Source organism: Leptosomus discolor, chromosome 2 (genome assembly GCF_034619465.1).
Source record: "Leptosomus discolor isolate bLepDis1 chromosome 2, bLepDis1.hap2, whole genome shotgun sequence".
NCBI lineage: Eukaryota > Metazoa > Chordata > Aves > Leptosomiformes > Leptosomidae > Leptosomus > Leptosomus discolor.
Genome location: NC_141392.1, coordinates 15,930,424 through 15,943,576, shown reverse-complemented (window position 1 = coordinate 15,943,576; position 13,153 = coordinate 15,930,424). Strand labels below are relative to the sequence as shown.

The 13,153-nt window shown below is 43.3% G+C and overlaps 1 protein-coding gene across 1 annotated transcript in view; it reads right to left on the bottom strand.

Moving 5' to 3' along the window:
* The window catches only part of DISP1 (dispatched RND transporter family member 1), a 94,737-nt gene extending 91,220 nt beyond the window's left edge, over nucleotides 1–3,517 (bottom strand). Inside the window, exon 1 of the mRNA XM_086460640.1 lies at nucleotides 3,401–3,517. Coding sequence (XP_086316766.1) covers nucleotides 3,401–3,517 — 117 coding nt within the window. The remainder of the gene's footprint in view (nucleotides 1–3,400) is intronic.
* Between the last annotated feature and the right edge of the window lie 9,636 nt (nucleotides 3,518–13,153).

Below are 13,153 nucleotides of genomic sequence, written 5' to 3'. Positions count from 1 at the left end.
GCAACCTGCTTTCTTGGGGCAGAAAAGCAACCTGCCTTTTTTTTTTTTTTTAATATAAGAACATTTTCACACCTTCCCATAGTGTTTAATTTTTGCTGCACTTCACACCAAAGCCCAGCTGACTTTGTAAAAACTGCTCACAGGAAATCACACTAAACTCAGAAATACCATATGGTCGCTGAACAAGAAAATAGCCATGGTTACCAAAGCAAATTAATACCATTGATCACTTTAAAGAGAGATAGTTGTAGGCTTGCTAATTATCTGAGGTGCTTATTATGTATTTCAAAGTTTGAAAGTAATTCTATACTTCCATCAAAGCTAATAAATCAATCATCTCTGTTAAAGGCTTGGAGGAAAAGTAAAGCTTACTGCTCGAATCTATGGTCAACATATGAGAAACATTACTATGAAAGCCATCTGAAAAGCCTCCTCATGGGAAAGGGCAACATTATGAGAACTAAGTGTTTTCACATGTTCTTTTTACCTTTGTTCTTTTATAGTCTTATTTTTCACCTCTTCTATGGCAAGATTTTTTTGGAGGCTACTAATCTGAATTCCATCTCTTTCTTCTGAAGGCCCCTTGGGACTGCTCTCCCCCATCAATGTCTTTCTTTCCTGCTACAGTAATTCTCCGATCAGTCAAAAATAGCTTCACATGGCATTCTCCAACAGAGCTGGGAATCTGCAATGGTAGCAGATTTGTAAAGAAAGACCAAGAAAAAAACCCCAAACATTTGAAGGGAAACCCCTACTTTCTCAGTAATGTTGTAAGCCTGTTTGCTAAAAAACAAAACAAAACAACACAACAAAAAAACATGCTTCATCCTGAAGTCATGCCTCTTACACATTACTGAGCAAGGGAAGGCAATCAAAGCGAAGCAAAGGTACTGCTCTATGTACAGGAAAGCCCAGCCACCAAAAATGCTCTCTCCCAGGTTCCATGAAGGCAAAGCCACCACTGCAGCTTTATTTATTGCATTACACAACCTGCAAACAACCTTAACTCCACTACAATGAGTTCAAAAGCAGGTTAAAAAGGAAAATCCAATCTTTGCATTTTATTCCCTACGTATAGACAATGCCCCTTTAAAGGAAAAAAAACCCTCCTGAGTTATGTTACAAAGTCCCAAATCCTAATGCAGTCTTCCATATTTTGCATCACTGCAGTACCAGGTCCCAGTTTCAACATTTATCTGCTTTTAACTGACGTACACATTTAAGCTTCTAATCTCAAAATAACTGTGTCCTCAAACTAGGCTATTATATTACTACAGGATATTACTCACTTCGCTGTAAAGGAGGAAATAAATCTTTCTGCAGAATTTGATTTTCCTTTCTATTTAATGACTTCTAAAATACCTTATACTATAATCATGGTGTAGCTCAACCATTTTATTCCTAAATATATATATAAAATAAACATAACCTGGGAATGTTGCAAATATTATAACATATTGTGAATGTTTACAAGCATTATTATTTGTTAAAGTCAACAATGTAGTGATTACAAACTTAACTATTGGACATGTTAATGTTTTAAGTATTTATATCTTCCTAATACACATTTCCCCACTCCAAAAAGATTGTGCCCCGCCCTTGGCTGTTTCACACTAGCTCTCTTCCACCTTCATCACTGCAGGCTGTTTGCTTCAGGCTCTTATCCCTTTCCCAGTTAAGAAATCACATCTTCCCAGTCCCTATCTGTCCCAACTGCTTTCTCGCACCTTTATTCCCCTGCAATTCCACCAGTCAATGCTTTTAAAGCTCAGCACACTTATAAGCCCACTCACAATTCAGTTGCCTTATTCTAAGTGTTTGTTACTATTTTACAGTTTTGTCTAAGTCAGATATTTTATAACCGGCTACTTGCAATTCTGATCTGACAGTTTTTGTTCATTTGAAATATATACACGCTACAGACACAATTTGAGTAACCACAGATCTTCATCCCTCTCCTGAAGAGAGCTGGCTCTCATTTCCTGACACACAACACAAACTATCAACTATTCCGCAAAATCGTATTTTTCAATCTTTTCCAGAGGCTAATAAGACAGACGGAGTGGCCTATCACCTTCCCTCACAGAAGTGTTCTCAGTTAGACTTCTAACACCCTCTCCTCCCCTATTAGGGGAAAGATGGGGAAAAAACCCACCCAGTGAGCAGTCCTTCAGGCAGGAGCTAACCCGTTCTGTAAGCAGTGCACAGTGACAGCTAGTTGCAATAGCTACAGATGCCATCCTGGTAACACGGTAACTACTTAATCCAGAAACAGGAGGCTGGTGCACTACCTATTATTTCTGGACAGATTTCTTCCTTAATGGCCTCTCCAGTACATCTCCAGCGTTTGCCACCACCATTGGGAGCAATGCTTAAGCACCTTATCAGAACACTGGTCGTGCAGACACAAGTCGGGAGTTACCGTATCTTTCCCGTGTATTTCCCAAGACAAAGGGTGCCAGAGGAGTTCCCTTTAGAAACCACTGCCTCTAGACCTTATGTTCTCACAGAGGCTTTGCTCCTAACAACCAAACTAGGCAACTACAAGCAGCGTACGTCTGAACAAAGACCAAACGCACACGAAAGGCTGATCGTATTTCAGTCCGTAATGAATGAAAATAAAAGTTAGATGCCTGAACACCTTCCAAAACGAAAAAAAGGCCCCAGCTCCCACCAAAATAAACACAAAAAATCAGAAGCGAAGGCAAAACATCCCCTCATTTTTACATAATGTTTTAAGATAAGGCTCAGAGGACACAAGGGCATTGCTAGCTGCCAGGCGGCTAAGAGGGCAACCACGACCGCCTGCACACCTCCGCCCCAAGAGGAGCTCTCCCCCGGCGGCTGAGGAGACGCCGCTATCCCGCGGCTACGGGTCTCCGGGGCGCGCCCCGCCGGCGGCGGGCCCGCCCTCAGGACCGTTACCCCCGGGCGAGGGGATTACCCCCTCCCTGCCCCCGCCACAGCCGCCGGCGGAGCACGGGACCACCGCCGCCTCCCCCGGGCCGCCGGCCCGACCTACTCGAAAGCGCAGGCGGGAGGCAGGGAGCCACCTCCCGCACGGAGACGGGGCGGGGGGCCCGGGGGGCCCTCGCCAGCCCTGAGGGGTTGGAGGCAGGAGGAGCCGTCCCGGTGACAAGCCCGGCGGACAAGAGGCGGGAGGGCTGCTCGCCGCCCGCTGAGGGGCCCCGCCGTCGCCCGCGCCGGGCTGCCGGGTGCCCGCCGGAGCCGGCTGCGGCTGACGCAGCCGGTACCGCCCTCCCGCCGCGGGGGCCGCACACCTCAGCGGCGGCGGCGCGGAGAGACCGCCCCGCAGGGCCCGCCCGCCCCCGGCGGGCTCCTCTCACCTCACGACTGGGGGCGGGCGGGGAAAGCCGCTGGCCCGCCCGGCGGCGCGTACCTGGCGGCTGCCGGCGGCGGGGCCCCGGAGGCGGCTGCCCGTTGTTGTGGCCCGGGTGGCAGCAGGAAGCGAGCAGCCCCCGCGGCAGCGGCGTCTCCACCGTGGCGCAGTTACCATGGGACGGACGCCCTCTCCCTCCGGAAGTCACCGCCGGGAGGGCGGGGAAAAGGGGGGACGGGGGCGGGATGAGGCGCCATCTTGAGCGCGGCGCTCGGACCGGCGCGGTGCCTGCCTGCCGCCATCTTGAGCGTGGCGGGAAGAGTTCGCCTGAGGGTCTGTCCCTATCCCTATCCCTATCCCTATCCCTGTCCCCGTCCCCGTCCCCGTCCTCCCCCTGGGCTCAGGCCCCGTGAACGGGCTGAGGCTGTGTCGGGGAAGTGCTATGAATGGAGGCTTTCTAAAACTCTCCAAAGAACGTCAACCTAATAAACACACTTTTAAAAAGAGAGCTAACAGATGGAGAGTCATATCTGGAGTTGAAACTATTCTCTTCTGTACAAGAAAATTACAGCAAGGAAAAGAAAATGAGCGTAATGCTACCAGTGAAAAATCTGTTGTGTTTTTTTTTTTTTTTCTGGAGGAATTACGTAAAGAAACTAAACCTGGCTGCCTCAGCAGCCACCCTGTAACTTGAGGTGGTCACAGAGGGTCTCTGGCACCACGGTGAGACAGGGAACATGGTGGAAAGGCCATGAACAGCAGGGAGGAGAGAAGTGCCATGAGGGCCCAGGCTGGCTCCTCAGCCTCACCCACGGCTCCAGCAGCCAGGCCTGCCCGGGGCTCAGCGTAGGCCACGGTGGCCACCGTACGGTTTCAACCCAGGCTGTAACACAGACCCCTTCTCTGGTCCCTGCAGCAGGGCCGGCAGCATCCCCGTGTGTGCGATGCACTGTCCTTGAACTTTTAAAGAAATCTTAATATTGTATATAAAATTAAACATACAGAACAACATTACCTAGATGGGTAAATGCAGTGCTGAAATGCTAGGAAAAGCTTGCTGCTGCTGTAATCATGCCGTCTTGTGCATATGCTTCAGTTTTTAATTACATGATTACACACTATTTTGTCCCAAAGGACCTCTGCCTCATTTAATGCACAGAATAGGCTGAAATACAGTTGCGTTGTTACTCACACACAGAGTTTTCTAACCTTTGAGTGCTTGCTTTTGCAGTTGGAATAAAAGTACGTCTTTGTAATTTTTAAAATCGGAATAAAACATTGGATAATCTGCAGTGATCCGTTGCACATGACAAGCCATTACACTTTCATCCCGTCACAAGGGTAACTGGCTCTCTAAAATTTGCTCTGAAGCATGTGAAACAACTCAGGTCAGGCTCTCGATGGTTTGAGAGTCAGAGTTTGCAGCCTGAGTCAGACACTGATCCCCTCCCTTCCTCCTTGTTCTTCCTCTGGGGTTCACTTGACATGGTTTTTGTTATAGGTCTGTTATAATAGTTCAGACTCAGCCCTCATCCTAAATGCCAGTGGCGTGCTTCCTGTATCAGCCCAGGAGTTTGTGTTTAGTCAGACAGGGGTAGGATCAGAGCATGAAATGCTGTGGAAGTTGTTGTTTTTAACTCCATCTAGTATGGCACTGTGGCTGCGTTTAAGGAGCACAACAGTGAATGGGAAAGAGCATATGAATTTTATAGATTTCTTTTCTCTGAAGCAGCATGAGCAAGTGGAAGAGGGAAAGCTCCAGTCCTTCCAGCTGCAGAGGGACTTTGCTGCCAGGCTAGGTTGCTTAATATCATATTCAGCCACTTCATCTCTAATTTTGCTGATTTTTTCTATAGGTCAAGCAACTACTGAGTCATGTAACATAGCTTCTGTGATTCCTGTGAAACCTTCTCCCCCCCCCCCCCCCCGAATATACCTACCCGATATAATTTATGCTTCAGTGATCCTCCTCTGAAGTACACTAACCTCAAGAAATTTAAAATATCTGGATTTCCACGCTGCAGCTCCTGTCTTTCAGTGCCATCTAGTGTTCAGGCGTGGAAGAGATGCTGTAACGAATGGAATTTCATCAGCTCGATTTGCCATAATTAACACATTTTGGAAATTGATAGATGGCACTGATAGATGGTATCTTTGTAAATTAATAATATATTTCGAGATATAAAATCCAGAGATATATCAATTCGTATTTTAATTTTACGACGTTAAATTCTGACACAGATCTCAGTTAATTAAGTTAAAATCAATAGCACTCACAATCAAACATACATATATACGTTTATATCAGTTATTTAGTTCTGGCTATGCTGTTCTCTGTAACTAATTAGATTTCTTCAGAAAATAGTGGTCTTAAAAACAAAAAAACCCTGAAATAATTTATCACCTTGCTTCATTTTCAGCTCTCCTGAAAACAAGAAGCCACCCAGATCAGAGTGCAATTAACATTTCACTTACAAAGTAAAATTTCAAGGCTTGGAGTGACAGATATTTCAATCTGTCTACAAAAAGGAGTGAGGTGGTTTTTGAAAGAAGGAAGAGACAAAAAATGAGGGATTATCCAAAGATCATCTGTCTTCAGTTTCTTATCTTTTCTCCCTTGATGTCTGTCTTTGCAGTGACTTCTAGTTCTTATTCTCATCCCCAGTCCACGATCAGCAGTTCAGAACCATTGAAACACCCTTGTCTGTCTTTTACTATTAACGCATAAACTTAACAGACAAACACAAGAGACTTATAAAATCTCCCCATATTACGATGAAGAAAGTGTTTAGTGGCCAGCACAGATAAATCCCCCTTGAAGATCTCAGATTCTAAGTTAAGTTGCAAGTGCTGAGTAACAGATACAATAAAAGGAATATGAAAACAGAATTTTATACAAAAGTTTTGTGCATAATGAGATCCTTACATATATATTTAACAAACCTTACCCTCCCTACTTGGTCATAAAAGAATTGGAAAGTCATTATTCTCTGAATTAGTCCAGCTAAAAAGGAAACAAAGCAAGGTGCTCAGCTGCTTTCATTCCAGTGAAAATTTAATTTAATTAGAGCAATTTCAGATCACACTTCTGGCAGCTGTGTTTATCACACTTTCTTCAAAGGATAGGAATTAGCATTGACTGACATTAGCATCAAAGCTCATTTATTCACCCGCCCACATCCTAACAGCCTTTCTGAGTTTGTCTGTTTATTTAGCACTTTAATAACACCACAGTAAATAAGATTTCATTTCAGAGCATGCACGGTTTTTGTCAAAGCATTTAGCGCAGACTTGTTATAATGTCATGTCTGCAGGTTCGATGAAAAATCAGCTAGCTGTTCTCCAGAAGAGACATTTTAAATGGTTAACAAGGACATAGACTGGGATCCAGACTTTCTTTTTCTTTCTTTTTTTGTCAACAACTAGAAAATATCTGTCTTACAGTAGGCGGGGTAGGAGGGTGTGCACTGGGAAAGGTGCCAGAAATGATCTATCATCCCTTAAGCTGCAAAGCATTGCCCAAGTCCAAAGCCAGATAAGTCATGAGGGTTTTGAACTTGGGGGAAACCACATGGTACTGAAGACTCAGCTCTCTGTTTCACAGCTGCTTTGTCCTTGCCAGCTCACATGGAGGCATGAGCACAACCTGCTGTCATCTCTTGTGAACTAAAAGTAGGTTCTTGCTGGTAAAGACCATCTTTTAATTCATATTTGTGTAGCACCTGGCAAAACAGGACTTGATCCCCAATTACAGCTGCTGGAGCACAGGAGTGAGGCAGACGGATCATAGCTCAGCCGCCTCTTTTGGAGGCACATACAGAACTGCTGCCACAGCAGACCAGAGACAATGCCAGAGGAAGAGAAAAAGCTCCTTTCAAATGCTTTCCAAAAAGAGGTAAAGCAAACAACTCCATTTGATTTTTCAACAAGTGGAACCCAACTGAGCTGACAGAGCAGGTTCACAGCAGGTGCCCTTCTCCGAAAGATTCCCTCCCGATCTCACCTTTACCCCCAACTTGCCAACGTGGCTATCACCAGGTACAAACCAGACGTGGCAAAGACAGGCAGCCTGACAAAAGCTGAATAGGGTGCAAACGGAGCCTCCTGTGTATATTGTGCAGACAGAAATGCCTGATCACAAGCCACCTCTGTTACGCTTCAGGAGAAAGCCAGTGAGAGCAGGTCTGCAAGCAAAGGGTCCGTGTAGGCATTTTCTGCCTTGCAGCAAAACATCAAAACTGATGATGGAAATGGTTGTTCCTCCCCAAAGCTTTATCATGCTACAAGCAGGAGTCTCCCCTAGACAGCGTTATCAGCATTGGCACTAGCTGAATGAAAAAAAATCAGAGCCCTCACTTAAAGATGTAATTCAGAATGTGAACAAGGAACAGTGCAGCTGTAAGTTGTCTCTCCGGTGGGCATACAATTCCAAAGAGGAGTCAAATTTAAAACAAACAAGCAGACAAAACCAACCAAACAAAGAAAACAGATGAGAGAATGACTAACAGGCATAAATTCTACTGCTTTGACCACAGCATTACTTTATCAAATCCCAGGACTTAACATGTAACAGAATTATCCTAAGACAACAGTTCTGTGTAATGGAAATAATTCAAGTTCCCATATTTCATCCAGCAGTGCAGACAGGCCTGTGGAGTGTGCCATCTTAGCTGGAACATTTATTGATGGTGACCATTGGTTTATACAGCAGGAGTTGAAAGGTGAAGAATTCAACTCTCCAGTTCTGAAATTAGGAAGAAACAGAAATGCCAAAGCAACGAGAGACTCGGCAGCCACTGGAGAAAGTGATGGAAAATTCATGGCTTTCAATCACTTACGGCACTCGTTGTGCAGAAATAGGCTCAGCTCCCAGTTTTGATTGGAAGTTGTGTCACTTCCAATCTTCCTTGTGAGACTCAAGCATGGTTTAGAGTGGTGATTTGCATGTAGATGAATGAAACATCTGCTTTCAGTGATTGCATTTCTGAAATTTGGGTTTCACTAGTTGAGAAATAAAACAGCTTTTTGGGGGGAATATTACTCTTGTAAAAAATCCTCATGCTCTAAACCACTGCAATCAGTCTAACCATTTTTTTTTTTTTTTTTTTTAAGAAAAAAAAAGGTTAGCACATGCCACAGAGTAGCACTAATTTGCATTTTCAGTTGACAACCCAGCCACTGGAGAATTTTGTTTATTTTGTTTAGCTAGCCAGAAACCACCCAGGCCTGAAGTCTGGAGAAAGCATAATTTAGACATGTCTTCAAAAGTATTGTGTCCAGAAAACTTGTCTTGCGTAGTACTTTCCATAAGCAACTCTTCCAGATGCTCTTCTTACTTCATGCGTACAAGTAGTGGAAAAAGTGCAACGAAGAGTAGCTTAGGACAATACTCTGAAACTCATAAGGAGATTACTGAAGCAGCATATCAACTAGGATAAGTATATTCTTCTTTTATTAGCTTGATTGATCTATAAAGCCAATTTACCTTCTTACAAATACTGACCAACATTTTAGTTTGAAAAAAAAATATGGAATCTGGAGAGCAAGGATCAATAAAATCATAATTATTAGTGTTCAACCACTTGTTTGCTGAATATTTTAAAAGGTAAATTTTACATGTTTTCAGCCAGATAAAGTTCTTATTTTTTTGCATTCTGTTACTCTTATGAACAAAACAAAAAACCTGCAGCTGCCCAGAACAAAAGAGGACTTTGCAGGCTGATTTAGATGTATCAGGATATTGAATTCTACTGTAATGTCCCAAGCAGTAAGTTTTCCATATTCAGAAGTGATCAGATAATGTCAGAACCAAGACTCATGCGTGAGAAAATAAGAGCTTCAATGCGAACCAGATGACAGAAGCTCCAACTATCTCCTTGGCTTAAATAAAGTGGTAGATGCTACAGAGGCCACGTTTTTCCTCACAAAACTCCCTTTTCTCTTCAATGATTGTGTTGCTTTTTTCGCTACTGAACATTAAAATCTTGCTGTGCTGGGCAAAGGGAGATGTGTTATGCCATGGCCTGATAACAATTGATTCATAGTCCATAAATTACTTCAATCAGAGATCTGTTGAAGCGGCAACATTCAGTATTTAGTAGTTGAGACACTTTTTGGGTCTCCTTCTGAAACTTCATTAATACTTGCAAAAGCACTTTGGGAAAAACCCACTGTATTCTTAACTGACCCTTCAACATACTCCAAGGTGGCTTAAAGATTCCACATATTTTTTTCTCAGAGCTCTCTCCACCATCTCCATGTTCCTGAAGACAAACCAGTAAAACATTCATTAGATAAAAGGTAACTAATTTCTGTATCTTCTGTTAGGAGCTCTTAAAGATGATAGTTGTCCCAGTGTTTCTAGTTACCTTGAGCATAGAGGCTCCATCACAGCTGATTCATGGCTGTAGTTTACATGGTGAAGTAATAACAAGACATTTGCAATAGCAGAAGCCACAAAACATAGTTAAATTTTGAAAAGCAATAGTATGGAAACACCAGCCTCAAATCTGCTCTTATGTTTTAGAAATGGATCGGTTCTGCTTCAGCAGCAAAACGTCGGTGTTAGAGCAGGAAGTACTGACAGCAGAGAAAATGACAGAGGAGAAGGTACCTGACCTTAAGATTTTTATGGCAATTTGACAGAGCAAATGCAATCTTACATCTAGGGGCTATCAAAATTGACACTGTAAACTGAAGGTGAGTCATTCTTTGGGAAAGACACAGAACAATTGGAGGCACGAAGCAAAATGATTAAGAGGCTACCACGTGGTTCTGACAGACAGATGGATTCTTGGAGACACCAGGAGATGCACGTCTGGTTCAGACAGGGAAGTCTTAACATGCTGTACTAGTGAGGCTTCATCTACGGTATTAGAGACAAGCCTAATCAAGAATCAGGAAACAGGAATTTGAATATGCAAATAAGGACTCAGGGTGATCAGGGGAATTGAAATCCTATTTTATGAGAGGAACTTAAAAGATTAACAGGAGCCACCACAAAGATGACCTGGTAAAGATACTGAGAAAGAAGGATGCCTCCTTAGCTGGAGTCCTGGACACTCCCCCGATAAGCTCAGTGGACACCTCAGTGATGGGGAGTAGATGGCTGGACAGAAGAAACCCTGATGGGTGCAGCATGAAGAAACGCGATCATGAACTGACCTTCCAGGAAAACGGGAGCCAGCAACGACTATTCTGGGAACTGACATCCTGCACCCACTTATGTATCGACAGCAAAAAGATACAAGTAACTCGCTGCCTACCCAAAATGATCTTCTCTGCCCCAAACCTCCCAGACAGACGGCACCACACTCAGATCATGATATGCTACAGAAACACAGACCAAAATGATAACTTCATACCCAAATGGTTCATGGTTTCCATGTAAGCCAACCGACACTGAACAGATGCTCCCCACCGCAGCAGAGGACAAGCAGAGCCGACCTTTCCAGGCTGACTCCACACAAGAACACCGTCTCCATAGCTCTCAAAAGCACAGGCATATCTCATAAGCTCCCAACACTCCTCAGGTCACCCCAGCTGCAGCAATGGATCTCCACCAGTCAATCCCACTGAATTGCTTTGACCTCTGTCAGTACACCAGTAGCTCTGCCCTAACTGGAATTCAGTTGCCTGAAGATCCCACATGCTGCAGCAGTAGTCTTCATCTGAGCTTCAGAGCTACCGTATGCTCATAACGGGGCCTTTACGTGACCTGCTTATTAAGCAACCAACAGGAGACCAAATTTGATATCCCTGTGCTTCTTCAAGCTGTTTCTTCACTGACAGAAAACTTAATCTGACTTTTCTAAAATTCTAACTACTAGGCATGTCCAACATAGCGGAAAGTAGAGCTGCACAACAGATAATCTCTTTTTTTTGTGTTGAAATTATACACCAGCTGCCTGTGAGAACTAGGGGAATACTGTAAGGTTTGCCACGTTTTTAAAAAGTCAAATAACTTAAGAAAGTAAGTCTGTGCTGTCAGAGGAGTTCCCACACCATGCACATTGCAAAAAGTGCTAGAATGCCAACTTGCATCAATCTCAGGAAAAAGTACTGTGGTACAAGATTTGTGATTGAGTTAGAAATCTGAGAAAAATCATCAGCCCAGACATGAATGTGCTAGTCACAAAACCATGAGACCAACGATTTATTTAGGCTTCCCATCAGCTTTGATCAGATCTGAAGTCACCATTTAGAGAAAAAATCCTGTGAACTTTTCCTACAACATCCAGCCCAGGATAACAACATTGAGCCTTACTTGTTTTCAATAGCTTTCAAAATGTAAATATAGGACTTGCCACTCAGGTGTCCACCACATTCTCTTTTCACTTTCCTAAAGCCAAATCTCTATTTGTTATGGCTTCAACAGTTTCCAAATATAAACAGAAGCAAGCAATGTGTAAACATCTATATATAAGCTGAAAAGGCAGGTTTATGGTTTGAACTGTCTACCCATCCACTTCATCCCAACTATGTTAGCTATAAGCATCATTGGTGGTTATTTCACTTCACTCAAGTGTGCAAGAAAATAAGAAAAGCAATAAAGCATGGATATCTAGGGGTTTTTCTCCATCACTTTGAAGTGATGGCATGAAAAGCAGCCTGCAAGGTACACAGTCAGACAGGCAGGTCTTTCACATTCAAGGAGCTACTCAGCTTTCTGGAGTCTGAAGAAAAGTGTTCCAAGTAACTCATCAGCTGTTTTCAAACCAGCATGATGGAAGTCATGGGTCTTCAGGAGTTTCCAAGGCAAACCAGCATCTTTCTGTGACTTGGAAATCTGTTCCACGGTTCATCCATTTCAGCAGAGGCTGTTGCTGAAAAGATTACTTTCTTCATGGAGGAAAGAAAAAGAAAAATCCATTCCAGCAGCTACGTGCTAAAATTACGAACACTCTCCCAATGTAATGACGTGTTTGGTTGGCTCTCTGGTTGAATGGATGAACCTGATGTCAGACCAAAAAACCCCACCCTGTAAACAGAAAAAAACATCGTTTCTAAATTGGAGAGGGAGGTTTGTCTTAAAGGTGATATCCATGACATTGTCAAATTCCCAGTGCTACACTCAAAACAGTCCAGTCTTCACATTCCTTTAACATTATTTGATATTACCAAAATTAAGTAGAAGATAGTTTCAGACAGACAATTCTTATTCTAAGGACTACATAGAAATGGAAATCCTTTAAATCACTAGGAAGGAGGAAAATTACTATAGAATGTCATAGATAGTTTTACTGATGTCACAACACGCATGAATGAAAACACCTTTTCTGTAGGTTTTTTTCAATGCACCTTGTTGAAGGAAAAAGATTTATTTCAGAAGGAAGTAGGCACCAGAGTCTGATAGAGAATATTTTTTTTCTTCTAAAAACTGTGCTAAAGCCTGAGAGGCTAAAAGGCATTAGTGTGCATTTACACTGAAACTTGAAATAGCCAACCATGCCCCTGAAAATGGAAAAACTTGTTTCCTACAAACCTACTTGCCACCTGCTGGCACCGTGGAGAAGTGGCCAGCAATCTGCACTTTCCAAATGACCCCTTCACGTAGCATAAAGAATATCCTAGAGTGTCCCAGACCTTTGCAAGCACTAGGATTTTGTATAGACATACAAAATCATATCTAATGACTTTTATTTATTTATTTATTTAAACAGTAGTTTGGAAATTCTGTCTCCTCTCTTCTTGTCCTATGACCTGAAGCGCTTCATTGTAGCTACTACTTTCATATGCATTCAAGTCACGCAAGTACCTTGCTCACTTAAGTCCTCCTTTGGGCACACTGCAAGAATAAAGTATTCTCTCTAG